Source organism: Mytilus californianus, unplaced genomic scaffold (genome assembly GCF_021869535.1).
Source record: "Mytilus californianus isolate M0D057914Y unplaced genomic scaffold, xbMytCali1.0.p SCAF_5, whole genome shotgun sequence".
NCBI lineage: Eukaryota > Metazoa > Mollusca > Bivalvia > Mytilida > Mytilidae > Mytilus > Mytilus californianus.
In genome coordinates, this window is record NW_026262701.1 from 25154570 (window position 1) to 25176176 (window position 21607).

The following is a 21607-nucleotide window of genomic DNA, read 5'->3' on the forward strand; positions in this document are numbered from 1 at the left end:
TTTTTAAACGACTGTTATAAATTGATAGTATACAAATAAAGGAAATAAAAAAGCTAAAAAAAGTAAAGGGTCCGTGTGGTTGTTTTCGAGATATAAGCCTTTGAAAATTTGGCGGGAAATGATTCTCTCTAGATTTTCCCTACATTTAACATTGGTACCTTTTTTCTTTTAAAAACTATGAAAAAATAACACGGATTTTATAAATTTTTTTTTTTTAAACTACAGTCTATATGTAATAAAATTGTGAAAGAAAATTAGGGGTTAGCGGACAAAATTTTTAATGGCACTACATGGATCAAACTAGAGGATTCCGGGTATCTGTCAAAAATTCAATAACAAGAGGAGCGAACATCCTTAAACTTATATAAACCTTATTTGTTGAAGGTTTGCAACCATACACCGATGATTCAACATGACCGCCTTGGGAAATCCTGTAGTGCCACTGGAAAATGGCAGTACAACGATGTCGTTTTCGCAATCAACTTGTAGATCTTCTGGGAAAGCACTGCCATCATCTTCCATTAAGGTTTTAATAGATTTATAACCTGACATGTCACCCAGAGTGATGATATCCTGTATTAGAAAACACTGCATTTTTTCCCTATTCATTATAATTACGTGTAGTCTCCTTCCCCCTAAATAACAAATGCATTATGAGATTAGACTCTTTTCATGTTTACGTGTAGTAATGTTAACCTATTGACTGATCAAAATCATTTGAGCAAAACTGGAAATATCGTTTGATGTTTTAGTGTCAGTCGATTGCTGTCTTATGGATGTATACCATCCATAATCTGCTTTTATACATATTTATATACTATTTGTCCATGGAAGGTGCATGTATGACGTCTGCGTCTGAATAAAATTTGTTTTGCCTATTTTAATAGTCAGAGAAAATGTATTACAATTAGAGATTCCACATTTGAACAATTCATTGGATATGTTAAAACCCAGTTAAAGTTTGATCTAATTAGTTGTGCAGTTGCCATTTAAGAGATACTAACCCAAGTTGAATTTCATTGGAACTCTCTGTTTTGCCATTTTGATTGAATGACAGATTGATATTGATGAATAACACCAGCAGATTAACAAATATACGACATAAAACGACAGATAATGATCTAGCAACCAAATATTTTCTCGGAGAATACGTTTGAATTACTTCAAGTTTCCTTTTATGTGCAACACTTAAAAAAATAACGAATGAAATGTTTTTTTAAGATAAAAGCAAAAGTAGTATACCGCTGTTCAATAGTCATAAATCGATTAAGCGAAAACAATTCCGGGTTATAAACTAAAACCGAGGGAAACACATCAACTGTAAAAAGAAAACAATGGAACAACAGTAACACTGAACTGCAACAAAAACAAACGCCAACATACATAGAAACGGACTATTTGATAACAACTGCCATATTTCTGACTTGGTACAGGACATTTTAAGAAACAAAATGGTTGGTTGAACCTGGTTTAATGGCTAGCCAAACCTCCCGCTTATATGACAATGTTAAAAATACCGCTAAAATGTCAACATTACGTGACAGGAATACAGTTAAAATAAACGCAAGAACACCCAGGACAGAGAAATACATATATATAAATAATATAATAGTCTATTACAACATGTAAACCACAGAATAACAACGGACACCTCCCATGAATTTACGACAGTACACCAGTACACGACAAAAGAAGTATAAACTGTGCGTCACACGAATGTATCAACGCTACAAAAAAGTGACGTATTTTTGTGACGTTTGTATTATCACAAGTAAATTTCTAAAAATAGAATATATTTGTAATATTGTAGACACGTATAAAATTGGGATTGAGTGTTATTTTATGTATTTTCTAACCATGACAAGAATATTAAAATGGAATTGTGTTTGTAATTGTGTTATTATTTGTATTTTCTAACCATGTTGATTTTTCTTATTATTCAAAACTGTGTATAAACAAAAAAATCCTGTGCATATAGTAGCTTTAATCTTAAGATCATATAAATGAAATAGCTTATTTATTATCTTAACTTTTACATACATATAAAAAATTAATTAAAATAAATGTTATATAAGGCAAGATGATGTAAGACCAAACAGTAAACACACTTGAAAACAAACAACCTAAAACAAAAAACACAGTAGACGAACCTCGAGTAACTCGACTATACTGACAAATAAGACATATGTGAAATGTACCGAAAGTACAGAATTTATACCACAAACGATAAGACATAGCACAATATCCAACCAGACTTACAAAAGAAACATAAAAATTGGAATTGATTTTCTGTTGAAAAGACAAAGATAAGACAGGATAGGGGAGAATACGAACGATTTGACTTTTGAACGGACACAGCAGTCACTATACACCCTCGCCTATAATGATATTTTCGAATAAAGAAAAACAACACCATAAACACACCCACACATATATACATAAAAGAGATATAAAAGATATATAAAACAGAAAAACAATGTTTTTACCTTACCATACCTTGATATTGGTTTGTATTTTAAAGTTGGATATTAATGCCTCCGTCACTACAGGTAAAAGTGTTGGTGTCGTCACGACGCATGTGGCTTCTGTTAAATCTAAATTTCTGGCAAGCTCCTCTTTAATAAGTGGTAAACAAATGAATTATTTGCGTAAATCGTTAAAACATTTTATCTAACTTATCGACTGATTCAAACCTAGAAATCATTCAAAATACTACAACAAGGAAATTGTTTTAATTTTTATTTTCAATGAAGGCCTTCAACAATGAGACAAACCCATACCGCATAGTCAGGTTGATAGACTTGTGTATGCGATATATCAATTTCAGGCATTTGATAAAACATTCACAGTAGATACATTTGTTAACAATAACTGTATGATTTTCTATAAATACGTATGAGGTGCAATCTGCGATAATTTACCTTCTCATGTTAAAAAAGAATTCCTAAAATGAAGACATATCTTATTGTCTTAAACGCTGAAAGGAAAGTTTTTCACATGAAAAATATGCATATGGATTATCAAGTTATAATGTCCCTTATTTATATCCATATAAGGTCATCTTATCCAAATGTATCATGCCTTTTTTATACCCTTAAAGATGATCTTATCACCTTAGAAGCAATATACCAACTTCACCTGCGTATGGGATATACATTTCCCAACTCCTTCGACATTCAAGAGCTTGCAGCTGCTACTCAGACTTTGTAAAACGTCACCAGGGTCTGAGCAGAAAGTTGATCAATCAAGGGTATGTCAAAGAACGACTCGACCTTTTTCTAAAAAAGTTCATCGGAAGATACCAAGACCTTGTTGATAAATATTCCATATCAACTTCACAAATAATACATGATGGATAGTATATAGTATAAATTCTAGGTACTGACGTTGTTTATCATCTTAATAACGTGTTATAGTATTCTTTTATTTGTCTCTGTAAATTATTACTTTTACTGTTTAGCCTATTTTTGGCAGTATCCCGTCATTGTGTTGTTGTGCTATGGTAAATGTTTGTATTCTTGGCTTTCGTTTTGTTAATGTGCTTTGTCTTTATACCTTTTTGTTTGTCTTTGTTGACATATTTGCTTGTTTTTGTAGTGATTCATTTGACGTGGCTCGGTACTTGTACATCCCGTCGTTGTGTTGTTGTGCTAGGGTAAATGTTTGTATTCTTGTCTTTCGTTTTTGCTAATGTGCTTTGTCTTTATACCTTTGTGTTTGTCTTTGTTGACATATTGGCTTGTTTTTGTAGTGATTCATTTGACGTGGTTCGGTACTTTTACATCCCGTCGTTGTGTTGTTGTGCTATGGTAAATGTTTGTATTCTTGTCTTTCGTTTTTTGCTAATGTGCTTTGTCTATATGCCTTTTTGTTTGTCTTTGTTGACATATTTGCTTGTTTTTGTAGTGATTAAGATTATAACACAATGTTGACTGCTGTACCCCTATTTTTGACATGTTTACCTATAATGTCTGTTTGTTTTGTTCACACATCATTGTCAATGTAATGGAATTTTATGCGACTGTCATACAAGTGAGAGGTTTAACTAGCTATAAAACCATTTTCTACATCAGAAAATGCCTGTACCAAGTCAGGAATATGACAGTTGTTATCCATTCGTTTGATGTGTTTAAGCTTATGATTTAGGCATGTGCTGAGGGACTTTCAGTTTAGAATTTTCCTCGGAGTTCGGTATTTTTGTTATTTTACTTTTTTATTAAAATGTTTCGAACTTAACATTTTCTTTTTTCAATGGTTTAATTGCCAAACGTTAATTGACATTTCTACTGTAACCTACCAGCTGTGAAAGAGGAATTCGATGCTGTAATGGTGATTCCAGCAGCAGGCAGGGCAAGCAGTAATATAGCATATTCTGGACTGTTTGTAGCATGTATTGCGACAATATCTCCTTTTTTGTATCCAAGCTTTCTTAGAGCACTAGCAATCCTAACAGCATACTCTTTAACTTGGCTATATGTAAAAGATCTCCCACTCTCAAAATCTACCTACAATTTCACTATATATTTAATTATTTATTTTAAATACAATTATTCTTTAACTTTTTTTTATTGATAGTGAAATAGACAAGTATAGTGGCTTTACTAAATGATTGTTGATCTCAGGTAGATTCCTCTCAAATTATTTCACGCCTTGGCATTTTTTAGAAATAAAAGAAGTTATTATTTGTAAAAATGTTTCCTCTGTAATTTTTGTTATACCAGGGGCATTTTGTTTGGGGGGGGGGGGGGGGAATTAATAGTTATACCCCCCACCTCTCGCTCAAATGTTCTTGGATATTACCTTAAATTAAATGCTATCTTTTTTAGTTATGACTAGTGTTAGATCAATGATAAATGGCAAGTTTTTGCATAAGTATTTCAGTTACTAGGGTAAAGTTAGGCTTCCTACCTTGAGCAATGCTTTAAAGACTTTTATATGGTACACTTGTTACTTTGCCTTCAGTTTAGATAACGATGTGTTTATGGACAAATACTAACTTCAGACAATCAAAGCTCACAAACATACATAAATTACCGTTGCAACAAACAATACAGTGAATAAAGTCAAATTAGTCTCACAACAGAAATATTATTAAAGTTTATATATTTAGAAGAATATTCTTGATATTTTGTAAGAATACGTCTTTTCTTAATATATAGGATTGGAAAAATCTTCAAAAAATTACGTTTTTGATAGTAAAGCTGTTTTTCGATAAGAGTTATCTGAACTAAATATATAGTTAATTTGATCAATAGACCAATTCTACTAGTAGTAGCATGAAAATTTTTAAGTATTAAATCTGTGTTTTCGGGATACTTTTCTATGAAATAACTTATATAAACAGCACATTATGTTGGGCATTATTATTGATTTTAACACAAAACCACTCAATTATAAACATTATTGTCAATAAGTACCCTGTACCAAGTCAGCAGCATGTTTTTCAATGGTTGTCACTGTTTGCTATCAGATTTGTTTTTCCTTCATTGTTTCATCATAAATGAGGCCTTTGGTTTTCTCTTTGGAATTGTTTTACATTTTGTCATGTCTGGTATTTATAGCTTACTGAACGGTATGGGTTTTGTTCATTGTTGAACGCTGTACGGTGAGGTATACATTCGTACATCCATATCATTTGGTCACTGGCGGATAGTTGACTCATTGCATTTGCAATCATAAAACATCTCTTTATGTCTTATAGTGAAATAAGCGGGGGCAATGGCGTGGATTTAAGTAACAAAATATCACCTTATGGTCTTCAACAATGAGATAATGTCTATTTTTTCCCTGTTAAATCGAATAAGATTAATTTGATGGATCCACCGGCAGAGATCAACATAATAATACCGATTTAAAAGCTCGATACATTTTTATTTACACCAATAAGCTCTATCAAAACATTATATAAGTTTTTTAAGGCGAAATACTTCAATCTGTTACGACTGCATTTATGACCTACTCATAACAACGTAACAATGCACTTAAACCTCGTTCAATTTATTTCCTGTTGATAACGCCAACAAAGTTTATAAGTTTTAAGTAACCAAAAGCATTTGATAATGTTATCGATATTTAAATGTATTAACCCGCCTTTAATTCTATGCATTTCGGTCGACTTACAAAATGCAAACATATTATTAAATTTCATGAAATCCCTATGGCGAAATAGCATCCATTACTTGTATTTTTTTTATTATACGCTCTATCATAGATTTTGAAATAAATGATGCTTGCATGGATAGAACATTTTTTCTGTAAATATACAACCCCTCATTAACCTTTATTTGCAAAATAACCATCCTTTTTTAGACAAAATAAGATTAAGCAGGCTTTTAAGCAGTAATATTTTACCCTATTTACTTTCAATTATATTATTGATAGTACAAACAACAAAGAGTCTATGTTCACGTCTTTCGGAACATCGTATGCACCTACTATATTGTCGAAAGCATTATTATCTGTGTTTTCACGTAAAACAAGATCTTTCCCTGCTTCTATCCGCGTGCTTTGATTTAACCTATTTGGTTCGTTATTTTCTACCTGTGATATACTTACTAGCGCTATCCTATGCGAGTGCTCATCTAGCTTTGAAAACAAATATTCTGGTAGTGACTGTTTTCTGATGTCGAGGTCCGGATGTGGACTTCCAAGTATTGTTTGTAGTCTCATGGATATGCTGAGTTGTCGATGATAAGTTGTTCTGTTTGCTGTTTTCCATGTTGATTTCACCAAACTTCCTATTAAACGACACGCCATTACGAATTAGTTTGTAAGTTATGGAAGGTCATTCAACTTGTTATTTAAAATAGGTTGAATGGATTTATCGGACGTAAAAAATAAATCATTTAAAAAATTACAGTTTAAATATATGCGTTCGGTTATCACATTGTCATATTAATTTCAATTTATTTATCTTTTAAAACGTAATTTTATTTGTGCTAACCTATATTATTGACCCTTTTCTGCAATACAATACAAAAGAATATAATGTACATAATATCAATCTTACCATCAATAGTACGGTGACAAGTAAGGTTAATTTAAAAATTTAATGGATGAAATACCTCACGGCTTATTTTTGTCTTATTTTGAAGATAAATATAATGCCCTTTGATTACGGCCTGTCGTAGAGTGCAAAAGTGGTGCAGATGTTTGAAAACTGTGGTAAAATAAAATCGCAATTTTTTTACATTTTGGACAATTTTTCGGTGATCCCTCATTATAACTGAGATAAAAATTCTATGGAATCATGCTCTGGAAATGTTGCACAAATTTAGCTTGTCATATTTATGCCTGGTTGTCAGCGATTTGTGACATATACTCCTACTTCTAACATGTAAGAAAATGAAAAATTTATCTTTATCAACGGAAATTATCGACAAAAAAATATTTATATTTAATATTTAGCTATGCAATAATATATGACAACATATAAAGACATTTTTGGGAACGTTTGGTTAACATGCCATAAAGAACATACTAGAAGAAATAAGCATTGTAAAGTTAACACCCGGTCTATGATTCAATGAAAAAAAAATGATGATATTCATTATTGGTTATTTAAACCCAAAAAGAATGTTGGATCTATAAAAAATTAGTCAAGATGCATGTCAGCACGAACATGATAGTGTCTGAAGTTTTTTTGTTTAATGTAAATAGGTCCATCAGTACAAGAGTAAAAGCATATTGCAAACGTGTGCCCCCATTTTATAAAACAGCACAAACAATATAAAGCAGACTAGACTCAAATTATATTTTGTGCATCAAGGACAATTAATTTCGTAAAAGGATGATTTCTTGGTAGTAAATACGGAAATTTCGTGTTTTCACATACAGGTGCGTTATGAATTCTCAAATTTGTAAAGTACGGTCTATTCAATTCTGTATAAGTCGCTTTCTCCAAATCCTCGGCTAAATATATCCATGTTATCTGTATTTCTAATGGTAGTGCTCATCCCATTCGTATTTCTGCTCCCACAATTTCCGCATCAAAATTTTTGCTCGTAAGGATACAGGGCTTAATAGTCCTAGCGGATCGTAAATACGTGACGACTGTTTAAGAATTTCACGTTTTGATATTTTTGGTAGTTCAATATCAAATAAGTTGAACTTTTGAAAGGTGATTGTATCCTTATCTGTATCCCATTTCAGTCCAAGTATTCTAACTAAAGTTTCTTCTTCAAAAACGTTTTGTTGATTGGCTAAATCTATAAGTTTTGAGCAATTTGAACTCCAAGAACGAAGGTTAAATCCAACCTCCGACATCAATGATCTGGCTTGTACAAAATAATTCACGGCGTCATCTTCATTATCTAAACTCGACAAAATATTGTCTACGTAAAGGTCATTCTTCATTATAGGTGATATGTCTGTGTTGCATGCATCCAAGTGTTTAAGCAGTGTTGCGTGTAGGATGAACGGTCAACTTGTTGCACCAAACAAAATGGATTTAAATCGATATGTTGTAAGAGTACTGCTGGGATTATCTGTGTCGGTCAACCAAACAAGCGTAAAAAATCTCGATCTTCCTCATCTAATCCAATATGTAGAAAGCCTTTTTAATATCCGTGCTTATTGCGTACTTTTTTGGTTCTAAATCTCATTAATATTTTTGTCAAGCCGTTCAAGTCGGGCGGAGTTGACATTAAGCAGACATTCAAACTTGCGTGATCTGGTGACTTTTTACAGCTACAGTCGTACACTATACGAATTGGTGTTATCGTTCAATCCTTTTTTACGGCATGATGTTATATATAGTGGGTGCTTTTACCATTGTCGTTTTTCTCATCTACCCTCTCTTTATTTGGTTTTCAATAATTTCTGTATATTTTCTCAGTAAATGTGGTTCACGACTTAGTCTTCTAATTGTGCTTTAGTCCTTGCTTTAGCGATCATGATGTTTGAAGGTAAGTCCGGATGATACAGTTTTTATGGTAACTTGGCAGAACAACGTTCGTTTTCAAATTTGATACAATCCTGTCGATTAGTCTATACAAAACTCTCCTCATCGTCTTGTTGTGGTAAAAGTATTCGCTAGCGATTCTAGATTCCAGAAATACAATCGGACACACTCAAAGTTTTCAAAACAAGCTATTGGGGGTTTAAAGTAGTCCTTAATCAAATCTCCAAAACTTTTGTTCCTTTTTACATAAAGATTGTATGCATTAGTATACAAAGTACGATTTGAGAGTAACTGCGAGTACTCAAACCAGCTTTGATAAGTGTTTGGTATTACTATAAATTTTCACTTCTTCGTACTATGAACATCAAAATTATTTATTTTGTAAAAATATTTCCTTTCTCAATTTGAACTGTACACGTATACCTAACAAAAAAATTATTTTCATTTACCTGTGTTTAAAGTAATTGCAAATGGCTGATATTTTTGTTCAAGTATATTGTTTTTCTTAAATTGTTTAACATTTCACAGCGGTATAACATGTTGCTTTAATTAATATTCCCTTAGTTTATTTATTTTGTATTTACATTGTATCATAGGCCAAATTTATTTGTTCAGTGTATGTTCACTGGTGTTAATATGTCTTTTGATTGAGTTAAGCCATTTCAATTGATATTTTAGAGTGTGTCTCTCTATGTTGTGATGTTACACTATTGTTTCAGATAAGGGTGAAGGTTTGGTACCATTAAAACGTTTAAACCCGCTACAATTGTTTGCACCTGTCCTAAGTTAGGAATCTGATGTTCAGTAGTTGTCGTTTGTTGATGTGGTTAAAAAGTGTTTCTCGTACTCGTTTTTTATATAGATTAGACCGTTGGTTTTCCCGTTTGAATGGTTTTACACTAGTAATTTTTGGGGCCTTTTATAGCTGGTTGTTCGGTGTGAGCCAAGGCTCCGTGTTGAAGACCGTACTTTGACCTATATTGGTTTACTTTTATAAATTTTGACTAGGATGGAGAGTTGTCTCATTGGCACTCATACCACATCTTTTTACAATGTTTATCTAATTATTGTTTAGGGATCAGTTGAATCCCGCCTCCGGGTGCGTTATTTTCTCGTTGCGTTGAAGATCCATTGGTGGCCATGGGTTGTTTTCTGCTCTTTGGTTGGGTGCTTGTTTCTTTGACATATTCCACGTTTCAATTCTCTATTCCAATTTGTACAATACCCCTACCATCTCTGACCAGGGGTGTACTGGTTTTTAATGCAGGGTATCATGAAGGGTCTGATTTTCAGAGTTCTTGTGGGTATGAAATCGTTTACAAAACTTGTTTGTTTCAATTAATGAAAATTTTAATTCCATTTTCAAACAACTGGCAGCGCAAATAGCCTCCAAGACACTTATTGAGCTACTGAAAATCATATTTGATCTGCCCTGTCCTCTTTGAGTCTAAACAACAGTGTTACCACCGTAGAGATTTTCTAGTTAGTGCTGTGGTTTAGCAGTTGTATACTTACTGCACATTTTTTCTGGAAGAAAGGAACAATATGTATCTAGCAAATATACGACTATGAAAATGCTTTTCTTCACAAACAGTTCATCGTGTAGACTTTCTGTTAGATTTTGGAAAGCATCATCATGCTACGACTCATTTGAAGCACCAGAAGCAAGTTCAATATTTCATTTCAGCAAGAATTTAACAATGCAACCTGAATGATGCATCGCCTTGTCATTGAAGTAATCTTTAGAGAGTATATCTGTCATTGGATAGTCGGACTGGATGCAGCGCCTTGTCCTTGAAGTAATCTATAGAGAGTATATTTAGCATTGGATAGTCGGACTGGTGCTTTGTGGCATTGAAAACATAATCGGCACACTCAATTGCTTATCTCGTTTTTATGACTTGTGTCTCTTATCTCGGTTGTATGACTTTTATCTGCAGAAAAAAAAAAAGAAAAAAAAAACATTTGGACCAGTCTGATGGTAATGTCATGGAGCGTGTTTTAACGCAAGTTGATTCATCCGCTGAACTGTTGAGCACTGTTTTTTCCCTAATTCAAATGCATAAAAATGTATTCTACTTGTACTCGTATAGGCTTTATAACACGACCTATGTTACTTTATTTGTTTTTTAACCCGGACAGTCCATCATTTTCCGGAATAATTCGCATGTGTTCCAATGTGGTATAAAATTAGTCTATTCGAAAAACTCAACAAGAATAAAAACACCTCAAAAGTTACTAAACCTTACAGCTGTACTAAGTCAAGCATCTAGACACAAACATTGATACAAATCTATATTCTTATTTACAAAATTTACCAAAATGCACAATTTAATTCATTGTGACAAACACAGTAAATCATAAGTCAGGGAAAATAGAAAAAGGGAGCGCAACTTGACTTATTGAGGTGAAAATTGAATAGTAAAACTGTTATATGATGAGTATTATAAAAAAAAGCTTGTAAGAGTTGATTTGTATGTTCGGTGAAACTTTGATATATTAAAACTTCTTAAGTATTGGTTGTTCCACTATTTTTTGTCAAATCGGCTACGGATATGTATGTAAGAAATTAAATATACTTTGACAGACGGTAAGATTGAAAAAAATGTCACAAGCAATTGAAATTCTTCCAATTCACTCAATATGTATTTTCATATGTTATTTAAGTTTGATATTAAATGAAAGCTAATACATTATTCTTTCATTGTATACCAAATATTTGCTGATAACTTTAATCGGGAATTAATTATAAGCGTTCCGTGTTTGATAATGAAAACGAAAAAAATCGGAAAGTCCCACTTTATTGCTATTTTACAAAACACTGCACCGTGGGAAGACTCTACAACGGGGCTAACATGATAGTATAATGTTTATTCTATCATCATGTGGATTTTCAGCCGTAAGGTGTGTCGGTCCATTAAACTCTTAAAATAAGCGACTTGTTCTTGATTTGTCACTCCACTACAAGGATGAATGATGAAATAATTGCTACCGGTGCAGCATGTGCGGTATATAAGGTTTTTATTTGACGAATCGACATACATGGAAACAGAAATTACTTCAATAAAAACGTATATATAGGTTAACACTCTTGCATGCAACTTAAAAACTCTTTTATTTTGACAGTTTTGAATAAAAGAATACCTCTGATAGTGAATTGAAAACAAAACTGTTTATCCCACTGTATATAGAAATAGATAGATGTGGTATGATTGCCAATGAGACAACTATTCAGCAAGGTTCAAATGAAGTGGATGTAAGCAATGATAGGCAACCGTATGGCCTTCAACAAAGAGAAAAACCCACACCATATAGTCGGCTATAAAAGGCCTTGACATGAAAATTGAAACAATTCAATTAAGATGTACATTTCGATAGCTTAATCAACACTTAATTGGTTGACAATATACCACGTGACATTGAACAAAACTTCATATTCCCCTTTGAACATCATATTCCCCTCTGAACAAAGGGGCGTCCTTGTGCGACATTATGAGCGGTTAATGTTCATATCAGAACGTTTTGAACGATTTTTGAATAGCTATAGTAAAGTCATTATAGTATTCAAAATTATTGTCGTGTTTATTTATAAAAACAAGCGGATAAGAAAAAAATGTATGTAAATCAATATCTTATGTTCAGGTAGTGAGCAAAGTATAGACAGTGGAATAAAACCTTTATTTCCCTTTGCCTCAGAAGATATAAAGATTTTGATCACCCTCGAAAAGTCACATTTCCCTAGGGCAAAGCACGAGACATAAATGTATAATAGTTCAAAGTACACGCACAATGCCATTAGAGCGGAAACAAAGAATGGATGGACAACAGGATACGGACAAACGACAGATCACAACATACATCCGGATACAGACAAACGACATATCACAACATACAACCAGATACGGGCAAACGACAAACCACAGCATACAACCGGATAAGAGAAAACGACAGATCACAACATATATTACAAAGAGTGGATGAAAAACCGGAAACGGACAAACGACAAATCACAACATACAACCGGATACGGTCAAACGCCAGACCACAACATACATTTGTAAACATCAATGAGACAGAAACACATCAAAATAAAACCACAAAAAAAGATTTGTTTACATCCATTACGGTCATCAATGTCCAGTACAACTTTTACTAGTTGCATTCGCTTGCATTATCTTGTCTATTTGTGTTTTCATCATCTCAAGCCACAAGAAAATAACAAGTTAGTCGGCCGATCGCTGTTAATGTTATGGTTATAAGTATTTGCCCATGTAAGGTTTTCCTGTTTCCAATCCCGTCAACGAATACATTTGCTAAACAATTTACTCGTTTTCTTATCATCTAGGTCGTCTGGTCTGCTAAGTACCGAACGTGACCTATTCCCGAATATGACTGATTTGCCAAGTGTGAATTCCCATAATTATACGACGTGTCTCGGTATTTATACATCCAATATTCATGTATTCAGTTATGATGTTTCTTTTGTAAGTCCGGTTAGATATTTTGTTATGTCTTATGTTCGCTGTTGGAGACGACGTGGTTCGGTATTTAATTCTGTATTTTTGTTACATTTCACATGACTTATTTGTCAGTAAAGTCGAGTTACTCGTGGTTCGTCTATAGTGTTTCTGTTTTATATTGTTTGTTTTCATGTGTGTTTACTGTTTGGTCTTACATGATCTTGCCTTATATTACAGCTATTTTATTTTCATTTTCTATATATATGTTAAAGTTAAGATAAAAAATCAGCTATTTCATTTATATGATTTTAAGTTTAAAGCAACTATATGCACAGGATATTTTGTTTATACACTGTTTTGACATGGTTAGAAAATACAAATCCAAACACAATTCCATTTTAATATTCTTGTCATAGTTAGAAAATACATAACATAACACCATTACAAACTCAATTCCAATTAAATATTCTTGTACTACATTTGATTTGTTTCTACATTTAACCCTTTCAATGCCAAGACCAAATCTCAAAATTGCCAAGATGTTAGAAACGGTGCAATAAACATTAGGAGTATAGAAATTAGCTGATTTTTTAACAACAAAAAAAAAGAAACAATCGCAAAAAACAGCAACAAACTAACAAAACAATGCGAGTTAGAATACAACAGTGGTGCCACTATGGTTAAAAAAAATAATTGTTTAAAAAAACAACTTGATATAATAATGGGGAAGGTCTCTATCAATCTGATTGCCCTTTCATTGACGTATTTACCACATCTCCTTTTATTCATGTGTTTATCTGCCAATGCGAACGTTTTTACATGATTGCATGGAAAATAACAGAAATATAAACGTAGTAAATCAAGTTGCAATTCAAAGAAATGTCAAATTCTATTAGTATTATATGATTATGACATATGATCTATCTTGTCTTATTTAAGTCATTTTTTATTTCTTTTTTTTTCTTTTTTCTTAGGTGCAGCTTTCTTTTTCACAAGTGGTTACATATTGCAACAGCACATATAAGTCACAAATATAGATGTTTCAAAAACATTAGATATAATGCTTTGGATTCACCGTAAAATTGAATATCGTTCCATAATTATAAGACAATGCATTATTGTATATGAAAAAAATATCTACATTCTACTTATTCTTCTTCTTGCATTTTGATTGATTCTTGGTGTTTAACGTTTTTTTCAGCACTATATTGGCTATATCGTGACGGTCATTTTTTTGTTGTTGGAGGAAAGCTAGAGTGCCTGATTAGAAACACCGACCTTAGGCAGGAAAAGTGTTATTATAATTAATTGCTTTGTTTTTGGTTTTTGTCAGTCTCTTGATAACTGATAACACTTATTTATTTTAGAAATCATTATTTTAAATTATAATCTAAAAATAATAATATGTGACAAGTTTTATTATTTGTAAATTTCAAATGTTACTGTTCGTCGCATAGAACCAAATGTCTGTTGAAACACATACTGTGTACACCTTGTAGTCTTGATCGCTTAGGTCTTGGTACTTTCCGATGAACTTTTTGAGAAAAAAGGACGAGTCGTTGTTTAACAAAACTCTGGCTCATTAATGTTTTTCTCAGACACTGATGACGTTTTACAAAGTCTTTAGCGGCTGCAAGCCCATGAATATCGTTGATAGAGTTGAGAAATGTATACTCCATACGCGGGTGAAGTTGGTATATTGCTGCTACGGTGAGGAAAATTTAAATCATCTCGTTTGTCATAGAATATATTCTGGTACTGAGATGACCGCTGTTGTCAAATTCGAGGTTAATGTATAGAAATGAGGCGAAGGAAGCTGCATCTGTGGTTTCTTTAATCTCTAGTTATATATTAAGATATATTAATGCGACCCAATCAGAAAAGTTTTGATTGTAATGTAAAGAAGTCAGTATAAATGAATAAATAAATTTTATTATGTAATTACAAAGTCAAGATTGTTTCTAAAGTTCAAATGTTCGAATGATTACAAATTGTCTCCAAAGTTGAATTGTTCGAATGTTCAATAAATCGTCACACAGACACTTGATCGTATAGTGGCATAATTTTACGGTCCTGTCTGAGTATATTCGGATGGTAAGTGAATTAATTCCAGCCTACCAACGAAGGGAGGCGGGGAGGGAGACCTTAGCGGAATCTCCTGTCGGAATCCATCGTTCTAGTCCAAAGCTGGATCTTATATAGTTCAGAGGGGCATCACTCATCTTTAAACAATGGCCCATAACTGTCGGTATATTTTATAAAGTAGTCAAGCTATTTAATAATACATGTACTAGGTTGGGTAGATTAACGTCGGCACAATACATGTACGATAAATGTCTGCAAGGTACATGTTCATGTATTAATTATGTTAGATTGAAATACACCTTGTTAAATATTGTTATTTCACACATTGTGTTACAGTAAATGGGAAGAACATCATCAATATACCTGTATTTGAATTTAAATGATCTAGCTTCTTTGATATTCTGTTTTTTTCAAGTATCTGAAGGAACTCTGACTCATATCAAAATAAGAAAAGGTCGACCAGGAGAGGTGAACAGTTGGTCCCCATAGGAATGCCGACAACCTGCTGGAATATTCTACCTCCAAATTAAACAAATATGTTGTCAATGAGAAACTTCAGTATATTTATCATTTATTCTTCAGTGAATCATGTTTTGGATTGACCCTAGGGAAAAATACTTATACGAACACCTAGTTAAAACAGTTGGTAGTGAAATTGATATACAAAAGAGACAACGACTATTTATAATACAAGATATGATCGTCAATTCATCAGGTTTGACTGATCGTACACAAATATTTAGTGGAAGTTTGGCAGAAGGACTTGATTTACCAGGCAGTGACATGGATGTACGTAACCAATGACAGTAAAGTAATTAAGAATGTTAAGAACATCAAAAACCCAATGCATCGTGCTAAATTACATGTTATGGAGACAGATATTGATCATCCTGGATTTGCTAGACTCAGTATGATATCATCACATAATGGGGTATCCCTCCCTGAACAATCTGGCCGTTGTCCACCAGGTATATGTACTGGTACACAATTGTATCTATCAGTAAACGCATTTCTTGATTAATATAAACGATATTTACCCAATCTGCAGGGAATAATACACGGTCCATGTATATCAAATAAAGAGCAGACGATTGATATAGCAGTCTGCCTACATAGTAAATATCTACCTCACAACGCAATTCCATTGGCATCCCGTCATCGACAGCAATGGCCACCCAATGTCGTAATCATCAGGATCGTGAACTATGGATGCTTGTTAGTACCTGTAGGACCTTAGAGTATGCAGGATAATGACTTATTATGGAGAATATCGTTCTCTGTGGCAGAAAAAATACTTGTACATTCGTTTAACTTCACTCAGCTCTTATGTTACGGTCTACTCAAATTAACATTAAAGCGTATAATTAACACAAACGATGCAGTAAAAGATTTATTGTGCTCTTACTTTCTAAAGACGGCTTTATTCTGGGTTTCGGAGGAAGTAGATATTGACACATTTAAATTATCTACAATATATAATCGTTTTTCTCTCTGTCTTGAAAAATAATAATCATGGGTAAACACATGTTATTCTTCGAACTATTTTTTTCCTGAACAAAACATGTTCTTAGGAAAGATCGATCAGAGTAACAATACGAATGCCAATGCAATGAGACAACTATCCACCAAAGTTCAAATGAAGTGGATGTAAGCAATTGTAGGCAACCGTACGGCCTTTAACAATGAGAAAACCCCATATCGTATAGTTGGCAATAAAAGGCCCCGACATGAAAAATATGAAACAATTCAATTGAGAAAACTAACGGCGGGGTAAAACATGTTTCCGAGCGTTCAACACTTCCCCTATCCTGGTGTAACAGCACAACATAAGAACAAACTATAAAATTCAGTTGAAAAAGTCTTAACTCATCAGATCGATACAAACAAAAACATCACACAAAAACACAGACAGGACGTGGCAGGATATCCCTAATCCCTAACAACAGCAAAAAAAAAAAAACCCAAACAAACACTGATCTGAGAGTACTCACAGTTACTGACAGCTAGTTCAAAGCCAATAACAACTATTAAAAAAATCATGTATCTAAGACTCAAATATCAATCAGTACACATCCAACATCAAATGGATTTAGTGTAAAGACGTCATTTACAGTCAGAGAAAAACATGACCTTGTGCAATGCCAAAATATAGGTATCGACAGATTGTAGTACCGTGAAAGTACATATGTGAAATATTTAGTTTTGTTTTAATTTACTGATAACAAAATCAATATTTATACCAATAAAAACAATCTTCAAAGATTTAATAACAGAGTTGAATTGGTAATCTTTTAGAATAAGTTTATTTAAAGGATTGATAAGTTTACCCGGATCGTATCTAAATATCAGAGCTCGATTAACAACATCACCGTCACATTTAGGATGTGCTATTCCGTTTGAAATTAGTTTTCTACAGATCTCGTCAGTGAACCTCGAGGCCAAAATATTTCAATATACGATAACATAACACAAACGTTGAGCAGCAGCTAAAATCAAAACGAATAAAACAGTAACACCCGGATTAAGAATTAGATAAGCTGATTCATCAGTGGTGGTATTATTAAAAAAAATTTGATTAAAAACTGACCTTGACTGCATGTGTCTTCTCAATAAAGTTCCTTTCATGATCGTATTCCAATTGACCACGGTTACTTATTCTTTCACAATATTCTTTCTAGATATACCGAATGACAGCCGTGGAAAAAAACCCGGAGCAGCCCATGGATGCTTCATTATGGGATCTTTGTAAGTACCCCATGTCAAACTTGCTAGGTAAAATTCAAACGGGAGAACGTTTTGATATTTTGAGACACTTTGAAATTGTAATAAGTAAGATTTTACGTCTTATAATTCACATTTGTAATTAAAATGGAAACAAACGAGAAAAGATATGGGAATACACAACCAATTGTTTCTCATAAGAAGTTATATTTCGCAATCAATCATAGATGATCAATATTGAGACAATGGGCTAGAAATGATCATAGATCCTTTAATGGTTTCTTTTAATTAATCTTACCGGTTGAATAACCAGTATGCCATGACACACGTGCTTAACATATGTGAGTGAAGTTTGTTATAAAGTTGAAAATGTGAAGGAATATGTGATGTGGATTCAACATTATTTTTGCCGTCTCTTCTTTTCAGTTTTTGGTTAATTTGTCTCTTCTTTCAGTAAGAATACTAGTATGTTGCTGGGACAGCAGTTGAAGTTTTGGCTGAGTAATCGAAATTGTTATAATAATTGTCTACACTATTAACTATCCTTCAGTAAACGATAGATTATATTTTGGTGGGTACCGGGCGACAATTGGTCCAGTGGTATAAACCATTGTCGCCTTTGTTCTGATTGTCATCTATTAGACATTTTTCTGTCACTGAGAGCCGACTCGTTTTCTAGCACTAATCTAATGCAAACTTTTGAAAACTGATATTGCTATCTCTCAAAAATAAAACACCAAAGAAAACGAATAAAAAACATCAACAACAACAAATTTGAGATTAAAACATCAAATTTTAGAAAAAGTTGCTTTATTAACTACTAGTCCAAACATTTCATTTCACTATCAAAACGTAAAAGACAAACGCTCATGCAAAAATACTCCTTTCGCCAAAATAGAAAAAGGGACGATGATTTCTATAAAAATGAAAGTACTCTCATGGCCGAACTTTAAAGACCAGCAATTGTTTATTATATCAAGATTTTCTAATATTATTTAGAAGTAGAGGATTTATTCACTCGTGCTTTTAAAATTCTAAGGGTATATATATGGGGGATACACAAATAAAAAACAAATACATGGCATATGCCAAAATAAATTAACAAATTTGCTGCTTATAACAGTTATCTAATTTAATAATTGTAAATTATACAATATATGTGTATAGTTTTATCAGCTCTTCTACGTTTTGATTACGTTCTACATTTTCAAATAATTTTGCCTCGAGCATCACTGAGGAGACATTAAATTTAGAAGTGCCCTTTTGGTGCTGTTAAATTAATTCCGCTAATGTCATATGTGTAATAAAATTTGGATATACGGAAGTCTGTTTTGAAAATGTCTTTCATAGGGGAATTACACGAAAAAAAATGAAAACGGAGTAAATCAGCGGAAATGCAACAATATACAAACAAAAATCAAGCATTAGATTCTTTAATTGTGTAACTTGAAATGTTTTGCACTCATTGAAAAAGTATTTGGACAAACCCAAATGCAAAAAACATAAATTGAGTATGTTATGAGTTTCCTTTTAAATTCTAAATGCACTTGTATTCCACTTCTAAGTACTTGGTTGTTCCGTAGCAAGGATCCCCATATAGATGGTGGTTTGCTGCCACTCTACAAATTCGTTTGCCATTGCATTGTCTTTTGACCTTCCAATCTGAACTTGCTGATCGGCAATGAGTTGTTCTTACTGCCCCAGGGCATATAGAAGCATCACTGGACCGCCCATATATTGCTGATGTGACCGATATTGTCGACGGATATGGACATTTGATGTATCCAGACCTAGCTTCACATACAATGAGGCCACAACCTGAGACTGAAATATATAAAAAGATATCAGACATTTGTAGATATCTTCGAAAAATACCTCGTTTAAGTTTTGAATGGTTAATAAAAATCAAGTTGAAAGTAAAATAGTTATATCATGATCTCGAAAATTTAAAATACATGTTGAATTTAAGTCGGTCGAAAATGTATGTTTACACAATATTCTTTGTCGTCAAACTTTTTTGTTTGTTAAAATTACTCGAGTTATACTGGTGTCACTCATGGATCAGAAACTGCTTTGCCTTGTAGGTTCTATGAGTTTACTCCAGACTTTTTATTTTGTTCGTGACTGCTTAATTGTTATATATGGATAACAGGAGATGTTGTGTTATTCGTCAAAAAGACAGGAACGCATGATCCACAACATTTTGTTGTCTTTTCTTGATTGTCGTTTGTTTTTTATTTGTCTTGTTTCTCTTTTGTAAAAAATGTTTAAACGTTTTTTACCTCTGAATATTTTCTCCTGATGGTTTTCTAAATTCTATCGATTTATCTGTGATGGATTATTGCATTAAACCCATTGTATGATATTTACATTACACTTTATTTAGACATTCTTTCATCAAACACAACAAATTGTAGAAATTAGAAAATACAATTAAAAAACAACAACAACATAAATGAATAAGTAAAATTAAAAACCTCACCATGTTTATTCAACACTAACAGAATAAAATAAGTTGCAAAAATTGTCAGCTGCATCCTTAAATACAGTAAAAAACAAATCATAAACATAAAGTCGTATTAAAGTGAACATTTGTAATATCTCTATATACAATCTTAATAATTCTTATTTAATATTTTACAGAACAAAAACAACGAATGTTAGGGTTGAGAACTATAATGATTAAACGTTATTGATGTGTAAACTGGACCGATGACTCACAAACTTTAAACAAAAGTCCTTTAGACTTGAATTGAGTTTGTGAGATAATCGACCGAGATTATACACCATTAACTTTTAGAATTTTTTAAAATTTAATCCTGTTTAATCCTATATTGATACAAAATTATCTTCGGAACGATTATTATCTCTACTTATATCTTTCCACAGTTTTTCCTTCGATTTTCATATCTGTTTGAGGTGTCCTGTAACGTCAATCGGGAAACAGCATTATTTTACTAAAATTTGGTGAATCAAGATAGAAAAATACAATTCAATTCACATTGTATTCCCGATAAATACATTATTGATTAAGAAAGATTATTTTCAGCAATCATTTTTTTTATATTCTGTCAGACTTTCAGTCAATTTCACGAAATTTTTTACGTATACCTTTATTACGTATTGAAATATTTTTTTATTTTCATTTTGACATTTATTAAAAAAAGTTAAGTATTAAACATATTTCTATAGTTTTACATTAAGTCGACTCCACAAGCTTCAATAAAATGATGACAACTAACGCAGATATGTCACTTTTATTTAGTTAACATCACCAAACAAAAGTATACTTTCCTCAGGAAACGGATGTTTTTCTCTGATTATTTCCAGAACAGATATAGGGTTTCCTTATATTCCCGGTTTAAATGAGAACGGAAACAACCTTATTGTAAGGTTGTGTAGCACAATATCTGTTATTTTGTCAATCTTTTGGCAATCT

At 32.6% G+C, this 21607-nt stretch overlaps 1 protein-coding gene across 8 annotated transcripts in view; it reads right to left on the reverse strand.

Moving 5' to 3' along the window:
• LOC127702251 (uncharacterized) overlaps positions 1-21607 on the reverse strand; it is an 80131-nt gene that overhangs the window by 9429 nt on the left and 49095 nt on the right. For 2 of the 8 annotated variants that reach the window (XM_052206369.1, XM_052206371.1), the window contains one exon: positions 371-573. The exons of 2 other annotated variants lie outside the window; for them this stretch is intronic. In XM_052206369.1, the coding sequence (XP_052062329.1) occupies positions 371-552 (182 nt within the window). In that variant the 5' untranslated portion in view covers positions 553-573. Of the gene's footprint in view, positions 1-370; positions 574-2486; positions 2616-4297; positions 4506-6555; positions 6785-21607 lie in introns of those variants that run through there. 4 more of the 8 variants (XM_052206366.1, XM_052206367.1, XM_052206368.1 and 1 more) reach the window with 4 other exon arrangements.